Consider the following 14,584-nt stretch of genomic DNA (forward strand, 5'->3'; position numbering starts at 1 on the left):
TCCGGGCGCCGTAGGGCAGAGAGGGCAGCGCTTGCCCTCAGCCCCGCCGGGTTTTGAAGTAGCCCCCTGGCAGGGAGCGTTCGCCTTGTCCGGTCCCAGGGAGCGGCCCGGGTCAGGTCCTTCCCCTGTACCCGCACGTCGCTTGCTTTCCAGCCCGACAGCTGCACTGCAAGAGGCTTAACTTTATGAACTGTCAAAATAGGAATTGTCATTGTCACGGTGCACCTGCAGGGAAAATCGAAGACCAGGAGTGTTAATTCTCCCAGTCGGGCTTGCTTGCTCTCTTTTCTCTGTGTGCTGGAGCACATGGGGTGCATTGGCACACCCTTACCTGGGACCTCTGCAACATGCTTTGCAAAACCTGTGCAAAAACCCTATCTGTGTTGTTTCAAATTTCTGAGAGAAAATCCACATAAAGAGTAGATACAATGGCATATTATAGAGAACTTCTAGAACATATTCTATAAGCATATATTTTACATTTTTTTAAAGGTTATGCAACTATTTACTACCTTTACAAAGCACCCCTTAGGGTGTGGTCATGAGTGGTTGAAAAGTGTTTTAACATCCATCCAAATAAGGTTATTTGTAAAGATGTATTAATGAGTGCATGTTGATTCTGTTTTCTTCGTTGTTCCGTGTACGGAAGTATTCGTATTCCTGTTCCATTGCATTGCAATACTGTCATTGCTACAACATTTGTGATGATGTCCTTTTATAGTTCCCATCCAAGCAAAAGGTACCTTTTGGGTAAATAGCTACAGTCATTTTTATATTTTGCTTTAGAAGTGTTACCCTAAATAATTATTTCAAGATAACTTCTTCAAATCGTGAACTTCATTCTATTTTAGTATTTTGGAAGAGTTTAAATCCACAAATACGTCTGAGCACTTTCGTTAAATGCAGTCCTAGTTCTAATTTCTGCCTTGGGATGTTGATACACTGCATCCTTTGCAGTCAGTAGCTGGAAGAAAAAGCACATTCAAGATCAGAGTGGGCAGTTAAATGCTGGCACTGTTTCTTTATCTGTAGTCATTTGCCAGACCCTGGCCTTTGGACAGCAGGAGATATAAACTGATAAACTATTCATACCTGGGGAACTGAGGTCCTGCCACTCTGCTCTTGCCTGCCTGTACTCCACGAGTGGCTCCTTTTTCCATCTCTGCTCTGGTTTGCACCCAGCAGTCCTCAGCCCCTGACTGCTCCATAATGCTGGAAACATTATGGACAAGTGGAAGATCATCGGCCCCTCTCTGCACATGGAGTGGAACAGAGATGTGAACAGAGAATTGAAAAGTCCTTCCTTTGTGGAACTCTGCCTCAGAGGCAGTCATCATGAGCCACTGAGATATCTCTTTGTGGAAAATGAGCTCCTGTGTTGATTTCAAGAACCTCTTTGACTTTTGGTTAAGGTGTGGTGTTCAGAGTACCTATTACCTGACCCAGTTTGTGGCAGTCATGATACAAACTCCGATGTGCTGGCAGAGATTTTGTCTATATCTCTCCCAAAAGGCTCATCTGCCGGCACAATGCTATCCTTGTGTTTGACATGTTGCAAAAGTTGAATTCTTTTCTGGCTTAGGGTCACATTTCTCAGTATCTGGCAGGACCAAGTAGGTCTGGGATGGATCCTGGCAGAGCTCACTGTATTAATCCTGAAGACAGTCAGGAAAAAGCAAATATGGAATCAAATTCTTCCTAGCATGCAGAGACCTCAGTTAAAGAGCAGTGGAGAGCCATATACAGTGTGTAGGGTGTTTGTGGAAAGAAGGACAGAATATGGTAAGTAAACTCAAATTCTAGGGGAACAGCTGCATATTTTCCCAAGACAGATTGTTTTCTCAGCAGACTGTGTAGTATCTGGACATCCAAACAAAATGGGACAGTTTGACTTTATAGAAATAAGTCTCTCCTCGCCTATCACATGTATCTCCGCTAGGTTAAGCTAAACCAATGGTGCACAGTCTACAAAGGAGGCTGATTTTCACGGTCTTAATTCTCAAGTATTCATTTGTCTGTTTTATAATTAGAATTTCATTATTCTAAAGCAAATATTTAAAACTAAAGTTATTAAATCACTAATACATTGAAAGGTCCAAAAAGAAATAATTTAAAAGAGTATTTCCATACATATGGGAAGATTTCCATCAAGAATAGTCATGCTGAAATGATAAATTCTGTTAAAACTAACAGGAGTTTTCCATTTTGTGTCAGAACATGTCAGAATATTTTGTGATTGTGGATGAAACAAGTCAACAGTAGCACATACATCTTCCCATACTTTAATGTTCCTCCAATAGTAGGCAGACCTGGTAGGTAAACTTGCCCTGTAGGTAAGCTTCCTTAGTACTTTCACGTTATCAGACCCTGTTTTCAGTTCCTTACTATTTTGTGAAACTTGACTCGTTGGACTGAAAATTGCTGGGTGTTAGACGCAGGCAAAGCTTTTCTGGAGCCTTACAGCAAAATTGGTATTTCTCCATCTGAGAGTGAAGTTTGTAAGAATGCTTATATAATATAATATTTTTTTTTTAATATATCCTGAATAAGGAAATCATGACTTCAGTGGAAAATTTAGCCAACTCCCCTCTTAAATGCCTGTGATTTGAACAGATCCGGTCTGCAGCGGTAACTTTTTCACAGAGAACACAACATTCATTTCTTGTGTATGTGTCTATAAATATGATAGTTTTATTTGTTTCTGTTGTCGCTAGAGTTGGAAGCACACCAGTTACACTCAGATGTGTAATAAAATACTTTAATTTGTATTATTGATGATGGCAGTTATTTTCAGTTGTTTTGCAGAATAGATAAGGAAAAGAAGAGAAAGAAAAAAATATTAATGCAACATGAGATTTCCAAGCAATAGCTATGGAAATATTAGCATACTTCTAAAAAGGAAGAAAGAATACACGAAGAGCTGGGTGACATTTTAAAATGATGTGCATAATAAGAAGAAATGTATAATTTGATATTTAGTAGGATTTATAACCCTATTACAAGTGAGTACAGTCAGCTGTTTTAAAGATCTATCAAATGATGATCTAATTAAACTGTGGAGGCAAAGAAAATAAAGTCTTGTCTCATGTCTAGCTTGATTTATTAATGGAAGAGGTAACAGATATTAATTGTTTCAGGAGTGATTCAGTTACAGGAAAGAAAACCAATGAGGGTGCTCTGTGAAAGGGAGAATTCCAATAAAAAATAGAAGACGGGAAGAAACTTTCACCATGGTTCGTAAACTGCTTGTGCCGTGCTTGCTTGGAAAACATTTCAATAACACACATGACTGACCTGTGATTCTTCAAGGACTTTTCTTCAAATTCCAATACCGGATAAATTCTCAGTAAGGTCAACTTGTAGGGACAGGAATAGCCTACAGGCTACTACAAGCAACTCAGCAGCACAGTGGTGGCACAGTCAATCACATTGACTTCCATCTGCCCTTAGAGGACAGAATATAAAGCTATTGTTACCTGCCTGGGTAGCCTAGAGCCATACCAGATTAAATCTTCAGCCTTTGAAAGACTATAGGATTCTCATACTGTGCTTGAAAGAGATGAAGGCTGTTCTTTCACTGGGGCATCTTCTCCATTTAAAGGAGGGGAATTTCCTGATTTTGAAACTATTTTACAATTGTGGTTACCTGGACAATGACACGAAAAATGTGGAACATAGTGCATTATTGCATGATTTGAACCAAAATATGTTTGTAATCAGTGACACAATTACAATATGCAAAATATGGGACAAATACGGAAAAACCTGGGAGTGAAAAATGAACATCACAGTATTAATACTCAAAATGTAAGATTATAGAGTTTTGCATACAACTGCATTTTTAAAATTCATTAAATAGTAGAGGCAAGAATTAAGATTAACTGTGTCATTCAATACGACCTGAAATTCCACACCTGAAATTCCATTCACAGTCACAAATAGATAGGTATATTTTAAATGTCATTTATTTATAAACATTCTCTTACTTTATTTTCCCCTTCTTTCACTTCCCAAGCACATTCCTGAGCAAGAATGGCCATTCAGTACGTTGCATGCATATGTGCCATTAACCAGAACTTTTATTGTCACTATCTTTGACAGGAGTCAACTCAGCTGCCAGATCAGACTCAGAAATTCTGGCATTCTGCTTTATTTCTGAATGCACCTGCATTTAAAAAAAATGTTGTAAAGACTTCTTCAGATTTTAATCCTTCATTTTACCTATCAGCAATTTTGAGATTTTTTATTTTTTTGAGGCCACAAGGTCACTTAGATGTCCAAAAAATCTTTGTCAGTTGTATTTACTGTATTAAAATCTAGCATGTCAGTCATGCAAATTGACTTAAAATGTGTAAGTAAGTATCTACCCACTTCCATACACACTTTTGCTATGATCTGCATGTATACATGCAAACCACATGCAACTGCCTCGCATCCATTTGAGGGAATTCTTCATTTCGTGCATAGGAACCCTGTAAAGTGGTAGCCTATTTACAAAAGACCTTTGGATAATCCTTACTCCTTTTGAGGTAAGATTTTGATCCTCTCATATATTTGACATCCCATTTTTATTCGAGTTAGGTTTCATAAACATTAGTGGAACTAGAAAGTCAAAATCCAGAGAGAAAGTATAAACATATTGCTTTCCACTGTGTGTACATCTAGAGTAAATGCCTAATGTGGTTATTAATTTGCATTTATTGACCACTTAAAGAAGGGAAAGTTACCACATGATGAATTCTATTAAATTTTAGAGTGCTAATGTACCTGTCTGTTGTTGTTACTAAGACTTCAGTATGTTTTTCAGTAAAAGTAGCTTCACATCATATTGTGATATATCCTTATTTTCCCGTTAAAAATAATCAACATCTTTTCTAACATACTTGTTAGGCGTTCCATCTTGATACTTGAAATACTCTTGCTCCACAGTTCTTGAATGCTCTCCTGGTGGACATCAGATCCTGCAGAGCCCTTACCGAAGCGTTGATTTTGATTCATCCCACCTCCAGCAATCAGCTATTCAGGATTTAATATGTGACCATTCCCTAACACCAGGATGGTATCGCTTTATGATTTTTGACAAGCCTGCTGAGATGCCGACTAAGTGTGTGGAGGTATTGTTACAACTCATTTGATTATGAGAAATTCATATTTTTTTCTTCAGAATTTTTCAGTAGGATAGGTATAAAAAAAGAATATGGTTATGTAGACTGATGTGGAGGAATACAGAGTACCTATTCCTTCTAAATACTTGAGTATATTAGAACATGTTAACTGGACAATTAAGTCTTAAGCATTGAAAATTTTACACTGAATGGGCACTAGCAGAGGATGATAAATTACATCCCTTTTAGAGCACTCGAAACCTGTCATTTGTAGTCACTGCTAAGGAAGATTTTTCTCAGTGGCCGCGTAGCAGGGATATCGTGTCATAAAGCTGCAACTATGTGATGGTCAGTCTGTTAGGAAGGCCATGTGAAAGCAGTATAAAGACTTGCAGCCACATGAATCCAGTAATTGTGGAGCTTTTGAAGTGATCATGTTAGAGAGAAGAGATTACTCCTAAAATGACTTGGAACTAGCAGAGCTAACGGAAGATTAGTTGCCTTGTCATCTTTAAGTCCCCTAAGACTCAAGAATTACTTGGAATATTTAATACTTTACCCTTGTAATGCTTTATTTGGAGCATACCAACATCTCTGTAATTGTTACGTCCTAAGGAGATATATCTTTGTAGCTTCTTATTTTAAAACATTTCCTTGTTTAAATAAAATAAAAATGTAATTAGAATGTGTTGCCCATGATTTTTCTAATTAATTGAAATTGCCTGTTCACAGTCTTTTAAAATAAGAAAAGAAAAGCCTAATAATGAAACACTTTTGAAGGAATACAAACCAGTTAAAACAGACTAATAAAATTAAATTGAGTTTATAGCAGCCCCTCTTATTTTTATTTCTTTCTTTATTAATTTTTTATTAAATCTTTACAGCAGTATGAAGCCACTGAAGTACCTTTAATGTGCAGCTGACTCAAGGACTCAGAGGGCTGTGTTGCAGAGGCTACTGTTATCCAGACTTTTATACTGCAAAAAACTAGCAAAATGTATGATTCCTGAAGGACTTTCTTTCAGTTAGGTTTAATACAAACAAATTAATTAACTAGTTGTATTTTCTGAAAATGCATAGTTCTATGCAAAAAGCCAGCATGATAAACCAGGAGAAAAAAACCAATGTGTTTTTCAGAACAGAGGTTTGACTAGCAAAATACCCACTCAGATCATCTAGGAAAATTTTAGAAATGTGACCAAAGTTCTCAGTGCTTAGTAAATATTTGGTAAAAACAGGCTACCATCCTAACACAGAGGAGCCCAGATAATTATAGTTGGAAAACTTGTAAGTTCAAAACTTATTCAGCAAATGAAATGTATGCATTGACATCTGCTTCTTTGCATCTGTTGACAAAACCAAAACATTTATTTTGAAATCTAAAAGTCAAAACATTAAAACCAAACTAAAATGGATGTCTTGTTTAGAAGTTTCATCCTTTCTTTCCCTTTAGGAGAACTTTTATTATAGCTGTATTTAATCCTTGTCAAAGGTTCAGACTCTGTTAAACAATCCATCCCGTTTCTATTTCCCATTAATTCTGTCCCTGATGGATTGATGGTGGGCTCAGATTGATTCCAAGAAATTAAACATCAAATTTAGCAGTGATTCAGTATCCTTTATTAGCAGCGCTGGATGCACGGGGGATCCTTCCACCTAGCGTGCATACCGTGCTTGTGTTAGTTACAGGCTTATATTTTTAGTTTTTGTACATATTCATAAGACTTGCAAGAGATGATTAACATATTAACAATTTTCCCGGAACTCATTATCATAGGCAACTCCCATTTCCATATGTCCATTTTAGTCCTTTTGGGGGTCTTCAGAGACATCTGGTGGTCTTTTACTTCTTCCACTCTTCTTCATCACCATGTCCTTTTGCTGAACTTTTAGCTCTCATCTTCCTTTTTCTTGATTGACAGCAGTCTCAGGTCCTGTTCTCCTAACAAGGTCTTTGGTAAGGATTTAAGAGTTCCTGCCTTGAAGTGCAGTCCCTGATAATGAGTGCAACGTCCTTGATTTAAGGGTCTTGTTATCACTTTTATGCCAGATGTGGTCATACACTGGTACAAAGTTACACACTACTACATACCGTTGTAACAGGCTTGTGTTTCTAAGATTAACTCTCTAGTTCCCTTAGTATCAAGATATTCTAGATTAAGAAAGAAGAGTGTACTTTTGAAATGAATAATTGCTTAGTGAGTCTGCAGTAGTCTTTAGACCTGTTGGTCTGATGATCTGAGACCTTGTTTCACTGTCAGGTCAAAGAAAGGAATACCTGAGGTGATGCGTGAAGGGGAAGAGGTTCTCAAAATCTCTCAATTTCAGGTTTATAGTTTTCATGTAAATACTTTCCAAATGCTGGCTTTAACACACTGTGTCCTTCTAGGTGTTTCTCTTCAGTTTGCTTTCTACAGCACACAAAAGACAGGAGGTGATCTTTAACCCATTCTGGTCACCCATGAACCAGATTCCTTCTTTATCTCCTTTTCTCTGGATTCATTTTTCTGTATTCCACTGGTAAACTCTGGTGGCTGCTAAACTGGCACACTTCTCACTCCATGAGGAAAAATACTGAACAAGGCTTTTGTTTGCGAGAGAATCTGCTAAACTGGCACACTTCACACTCCATGAGGAAAACTACTGAACAAGGCTTTTGTTTGCGAGAGAAGGAACAACAGCCCTCTGAAATCACCTGTTGAATCAGCATCTGCACCCCAGACCTTGAGAAGCCAACTCCTTTGTGAGCACCAAAGGATTTAGGGTTGCTACAAAGTCACTGTGGTTGTTACAAGGGCTGCTAGAAGCATGTCTGTTTCAAAAGGTGGGGAATTGAAACACAGACAGGGCTTATCCGGTGTTTTGCATTTTTGGCTAGGGCTGCAAGTCCTTGCATCAGCTGGCCACATCTCTTAGAAGAAATCCAGGAGGTTAGCTAAGCCTTAAGTCCATAGCAAAGGGCAGATAGAACATGTCAGCTTTAGCACCTTTAGTTGATATTCAGTGTATGTATGTTCTACCTTCTATTTGCTGTGCTCTGATAGCATTCACACAGTCAACTACTGTAGGTTAACGGGTGTAGAGTAACTTGCTAAGCCATAACACAACTTTTTTGGACAAAACACTCAGATGCGCCTCCTGGTTAAGTTCCTCAGGCACTAAATTATAGCCTGTCTTTAGAAACACAAATTCTTTAGACTCAAAGAAGGACTTAAGTCTTTTGTGTGTATTTGTATTCAACCTTGAGGAGAAAAGTAAGCAAGACCTCAGTTATACTGTCTGAACTTTGCTAAAATTTCATGCAGGAAATTAATTGAATACATATGCACCTCATTAAAGCACAGCAACAGTTTTTCATAGTGTTAACCTTTTTCTGATGCTTTTCTCTGGTGCTTAAGATGAATCACTGTGGTACTCAAGCCCCTGTCTGGTTGTCTCTGAGGGAGTCAGAATCCATGCCTCGACCCAGTGAAATCAAACAGCTAACAGCTTGTGCTACATGGCAGTTTTTCTTCAGCACTTCAAAAGACTGCTGTCTTTTCCGAATCCCTGTCAGTGTGAGGAACTGCGGAGATTTCTTTGTTTACTTACTTCAGCCCACCCAAGGATGCATGGGGTATTGTGCAGAAGGTGAGAAAATGCATGCTCAAAGTCAACTAAGTGTGTGTGTTTATGAGTAAGTGTGTTTCTCTGATATTTGGCTGAGCAGAAATGTCTGGAAATAGTTATACTTGCTGAAATTTCTTGCAATCCTTACTTTTAGTATTGATACAATAGAAAAGTGATTTGGTATGCTAACGTGGGTTCACACCACCCCTTTCAAACTTACATTTAGTACTCAAGTATTGTTTAAAGCCCAGAAACTTAAGAATTGAAATTTTCCATATAATGAGGTGGAGATATAAGACACATCTAGAAGTCAAAATTCAGAGTACCTACAATTGCACTCATACTCTGCAAATACCCATTACTGAATGTGCATAGAATTATGTGTCAAAGTAAATTTTAAGAACTTGACCAAACTGTAGTTATATCAATTACTGTTAAGCATCATTAGGAATATTGTTCTTACTGTAACTCTTTTATCATCTTTCTGGAGAGTATACACATTGTTGCTAGAAGAAAATTCAACACAGAGATGCTCTACTGATACACACTTTATTAGTACTATGAAAAAGAACTGGAGTCCTTTTGCAGTGTCTCTCTTTGTGCTGCAAAAGTGTGTTGGTGTTCACAGCTCAAAACTTCGGTATTTCTTTATTCATGCCAGATGTGTTAGATAACCTATGGAAGGCTTGGTTAAATCCTTACAGTTACAAATGCTGTGAAACAGTGACAAATTAGTGTAGTAGGAAATACTTATTAGCTTGTATAACTCACCATTGTGAAAATACTAGCAATATTTTTATGCATCATGTACTGTATGCTCTAAGTCAAATTCTCTGTTACTGACTGCTTTCAAAAGCTTAATAGCAAAACTATCAGTGAGTTTTCTGGTGCTTTATTGGCCCATCATTATACTTTTAGGTCCAATTGTTAACACATTCTCCAAGGGTTTATTGACAGAAAAAAATGCCAGAAATGGAATATTTCGGCATGCAAGTGACTGAAGCAATGAAGAACTCCCACACTATAGGACTTTGCATTTACTTTGGATGATAGCTCATGAAGAGGAAAGAGAATATAAAAACCACAGGCAGAGAGTGAGCAAATTTTTACTGCCTCAAAACAAAGCATGCAAGAAACATAACTCTGGTTTGGCTCTGGTGAATACTGTAAATATGAAACACATTCTGAGTTTAAAAGCCCTCTTTTAAGATGATGTTTTCATGCAATGTGCATTGTACTCATGCTGCTTTTTGTATCTAGCTTGCTGAATGCACAGTCTTTTCTCTTTAACACTTGATAACTTCGTGCAAATTTTCAAACAGTCTATGCTCTACATGCTAAGGAATTCAAACGTTGTGTCACTGAAGTGTGGAACATCAAAATCTGCTCTTCATTCTTTTTGGTGAATGGGGTTTTTGGTGTTGCTGCTGTCCTTTTGACTTACTTTGAGTGGAGTGACTAACTTTCTAATCCTACAAATGCACTGATATTTTCATATTTAATCAAAGTTCCACTTTTTTTGTAATATCATTCAAAGTACAAAACAATAGCAGTGCACAAGCACTTTTTCTTAGGCCCCTGTAGGAAAGGTGATTTTTTTCAAAGCAGGTCTGCACTGAATTTGGCTGTCCAGGGTTACAGCTAAAGAATAAGCATTCAGATGTGGATTTGGGGAGGCAAAATATATATTCAAGAGAATAGTTGAATTCCTTTTTATTCACATAACAACATCTATAAGTATTGGCTAGGTACATCTTCAGTAGAAGATGCAGAGGTGGTAGACTGTGCTGTACTCTTCCTTCTAGGTATAGCGAACCTACTTGTGATTTCCAACACAAGGCTTTGTATTGGCTGCTACTATAATTGTATAGGGATTGGATTATGAGATTTCTTCTGTTCTAATTTACACTTCAATTAGTGTCTTGTGATATTTGGTGTATTTTTAACATGGGGCAATAATTTAAGAGCGTTGGTGTACATACTCTGTATGTGTGTGAATATACAAATTAAGAACAATTTATAGTTGTTTCAGATGCAAAGCCACAGACCTGTGATCCTGAGGGAACAGAAATTCAAGGCATCTGTAGCAGTAAGTATTTTGTTTTGATTTTCAAGATTTTCTGTGTGTCTATGACCCAGTAATGTCAACATTTAGTAATATTCTGTCTTGAATAAAAACATGTTCATGTTATCAACAGTATTGCTCAATCTGTTGCAAAACGAGCAGTTTGGAGGTAACTTCAGACCTTGGATTATAAAAGTACTTTCTCAGCATAATGTTCAGAATAAGTACCGAGGTGTTAAAAAGTAATTTTAATAATGCTGATTTACAGATTACTTTGATTCTTTGTGAGTCAAATAAGAATATAAGATGAATCTGCAAAGCATACTGTTGCTTATTCGGTTCCTTTTTACATAGCCGTTTCTTTTTTTTCCTTTTTTCTTTTTTATTTTTCCCTTTCTTCAGAAGTAGAGAAAATATTCTTCTGTCAGGTGAATTCCTTTGCATGTTGCGCTCTCCTGTCTCATAAAATAATTACTTGTATTTTATTCCCTTGGTTTTGTTTTTCTTCCCCCCTCTTCAGCACCTTCCTATTGCCTATAATATAATCAAAGGCTGATATAAAGTTTTTCTTCCTTTTAATAATTAAGAAAAGGAACATACACGTTTTCTCTGATTCTCTAAGCAATTATGTAATATTTCCCCATATGAAAAAAGGTAAATGGTATTAGTATATTAATTGAAAAATATATGTCAATGTCATTTCATTCAGTATTGGTTTTGCACAAAATAAAAAGCACAAACCACACTTCCATTTGACTAGGTAACCTGGCTGCCTCATCATCTCCGTCTGTGTCACCACCACTGCCAGCCATTCCTGAAGTTGTAGCAGAGTTGATCAAAGGCAGCATTTACCTAAGGTGTACCTTTGGCATTCCTTTTGCAAACAGCTCTCTTGGATTCATTGTAACTTGGTCAAGACTTTCTCCTGAAGGTATCAGAGAAGAACTGAAACATGAAAGAGCAGCTCATACCTTCTCACTTCTAGAACTGGATGGGATAAACGTCAGACTTGGAGACAGAGTATGTTAAAACATAACTATAATCTCATTGTATCTTTGTAAATATGGCTCGGTAGACACCGACAGTTAGAGACACAGTCCCAGCACATTGCTGTATGGTTTTTCTTGACAGAAGCATACTGCCTGTAGTTGTTGTTTACACGAACAGTGCCCAGTGCCCAGTGCCCATATGAATGTGGAAGTACCACAGATTATACCAGCAATTATCACTGCCATTAAGCTTTTGAGATTGTCTGTCTCGGTACAGTGTAGTGTGCCTTCAGGAGATAAACGTTTATTCAAGTTGCATCTTCTCCCTCTAGTGTGATTTTGTTTGATACTGTAAATTAGGAGGATTTTTGGATGCAGCTGGAGGCTGTAAGAGGCAGAGGTTGTGAGAAGCTGTGTTGTTGATACATTAGATAGATTTCTTTTCTTTGAATCAATAATGAGTTGCTGCTTGATGGTTTTGTTTCTAGGATCAGATTTAAATGGTTTCATCTCTGCCATCAAAAGCAGTGGGAGTACCTACATTACCTTCCATGGTAGCAGAATGAAGACCTAGGCTCTCATGGTAACTTTGAGAAGCTTAAGCACTGGAAAATCAATAAGCTTTCTACCTGTATATACCAAAATACAGGTTAATTTCTTCTGGCCAAAATAAAAACAAAAAAAGCACGTGGTTGGTGTGCATGTGTATACAAGTCAAAGCCAGACTGCTTGGATGGCTTATGGACAGCGATAGCAATTGCTAATTCTCAAAAATCCTTTGGGTACTTTGTGAATAGTTGCCTGACAATGTTAGCTCAGTGACAGTCAAAAGGAAAGGCACAGCCATAAACTACCTGCTGCTACTGTCAATCCTTGGCTTTCTCAGGATCTGAAATATTGCGTGTGTGGTCAACACATCTCAAAAGGGATACAGCAAAGTAAATGAAGAAAAAATACAAAACCAAAGCAAATCCACAGTGTCTAGTAGCGTGGAACTGGTTCAGTGGATGTATGTTTTTCTTAAGCAGCACCACTGGCAATTGGTAACTTTGGTACAAACAGAAGACTAGGCCTCATGAATCCGTCAAACCGACCCATGATGGCTGGGTTTTGTCTTCATATGACCACTTCATACCAAAAATGTGTTCTGTTATGCTGGTTTTGCCCTACAGGTCTACTGTAGCAGTTCTGCTTTTTTCATGGAGAAGCCAGATATACAAAGTTCTTCTGTTGAGAGCAAGGAATTTTTTGCTGGCATTAAGGTAATTTTGAAAGAAAATAATGTTTTATTTCATCATAGTAGGAATATTTCTGAGTGTTGCTACAGCTGTCAGTTCTCTGATTAGAAGGCACTCAAAGTGTATTAATTTTGAATTGATAGAGCATGATGTGGGCTGTAGTGAACTTAAGTTTGTCAGAAAGCAGAAGAGTCAAAGTTGTTTCTGTGCTCCCCGTGTACTCAAGGTGCAGGAAGGCTGAATTGGCAACTCACACAGGTAGTGAAAGCCTTCATTTCCAGCAGCTAGGGATCTACTCAGACACTGTGTTTGTAAACTAGGAGGGCTACAGCTCAGATGTGAGCCCTGGCACACTGTTCTTTATTACGTTTAACTGCTGCTGCCCTTTCTGGCATGCTTTTGGCCTGTGCCAAGAGGCTGCCCCAGCACGTGGCTCATGGGATAGCCTAGGCCAAGGCCTCTTCCCAGCTGGCCATGGGGGTGAGGGAAGGGTGAGGCCAACCTGGCCTGGGCTTAAAGAGGGAAACTGGGACATGAACCATGCCATGCCCCTTGGTCAGAGGCCAAGCTCCAAACTCATTTTAATTCCTTCTGTGGGTATAGCTATAGGGACCCATTTGCTGGCCAGGAATGGGATCCCGATCCCAGAAAGACGTACTGTGTGTCATTGCATGTTGGGAATAGTCCTGTTAACTTTATGAAGGGCAAATCCTTAAGCCTGAGCTTGTATTTCTGCAGGATCAGAGCCCAGATTTATTTTATGTAAGTGCAAGTCTGTAGTGCACACTGCAAAGTGTGAATGCATTATTGTTGTTTTCCTGTGAGGCTGTGTTCAGGATTTCACCCAGTGTACAACGTTCAGTTGTAGGCCTCTGTTACTGACCTCTAGTTGCTTTTTTGGTTATGCATCTACAGTAAGCTGTAAGTTTATGGAGAGGAATCCCAGGAGAAATATGGTGCTTCCAAATTCTTTTGGGACATTGTTGCCTGTAGATAGCTTCCTGCTCCCTTGCCCCAGACAGTACACCAAGCTGTTTGTATTTTAGCTTCCAGAAGTTACCCAGAGAATACGTTTTTGTGGTGTTAATGTGGTTTGCTAATTCCTTACCTTTCTAGCTAGCCTTTACTCTTGCCTTTTCCTTATCCTTACCGCTTATTCCTACCTCTTCAAGACTCTTGCTGCTGTGTCCTCATCTTCTCCCCAGCATGCCACTGCTCTTCAGGCCATCTAAATAAGCCTGATCAAGTGGAGCAGGCCATGCACTGTGCCATTCCATCTCTTTAGTTTTTATTACTGGACTCCTAGCTGGTTAGTAGGCACTGCTGTCGTTTACTCACAAAGCTTGCATTTTAAGTACAATTTCTTCTGTGCTAGATACATCCAGAAACATATGATATATCAGAAGATGGGAAGGAATACAGACTGGCAATAGAAAGTAGCATTCCTATTCCTTGTCCTGAGTTTAGCAAGCTTGAAAGTGACTGCAAAATCTCACTAACATTAAATAGTGTTGATGAAGGTAAGTATTATCCTGATTTTTTTGTTACATTTTGTATGTTTAATGTGTTTTTCAAATT

At 38.2% G+C, this 14,584-nt stretch overlaps 1 protein-coding gene across 1 annotated transcript in view; it reads left to right on the plus strand.

The window, feature by feature from the left end:
- The first annotated feature begins 1,703 nt into the window (after positions 1–1,703).
- VWDE (von Willebrand factor D and EGF domains) overlaps positions 1,704–14,584 on the plus strand; it is a 37,029-nt gene continuing 24,148 nt past the window's right edge. The window contains exons 1-7 of the mRNA XM_009703899.1: positions 1,704–1,782; positions 4,930–5,114; positions 8,504–8,735; positions 10,913–10,948; positions 11,540–11,799; positions 12,941–13,030; positions 14,382–14,526. Coding sequence (XP_009702201.1) covers positions 1,704–1,782; positions 4,930–5,114; positions 8,504–8,735; positions 10,913–10,948; positions 11,540–11,799; positions 12,941–13,030; positions 14,382–14,526 — 1,027 coding nt within the window. The remainder of the gene's footprint in view (positions 1,783–4,929; positions 5,115–8,503; positions 8,736–10,912; positions 10,949–11,539; positions 11,800–12,940; positions 13,031–14,381; positions 14,527–14,584) is intronic.

Source organism: Cariama cristata, unplaced genomic scaffold (genome assembly GCF_000690535.1).
Source record: "Cariama cristata isolate BGI_N322 unplaced genomic scaffold, ASM69053v1 scaffold11967, whole genome shotgun sequence".
NCBI lineage: Eukaryota > Metazoa > Chordata > Aves > Cariamiformes > Cariamidae > Cariama > Cariama cristata.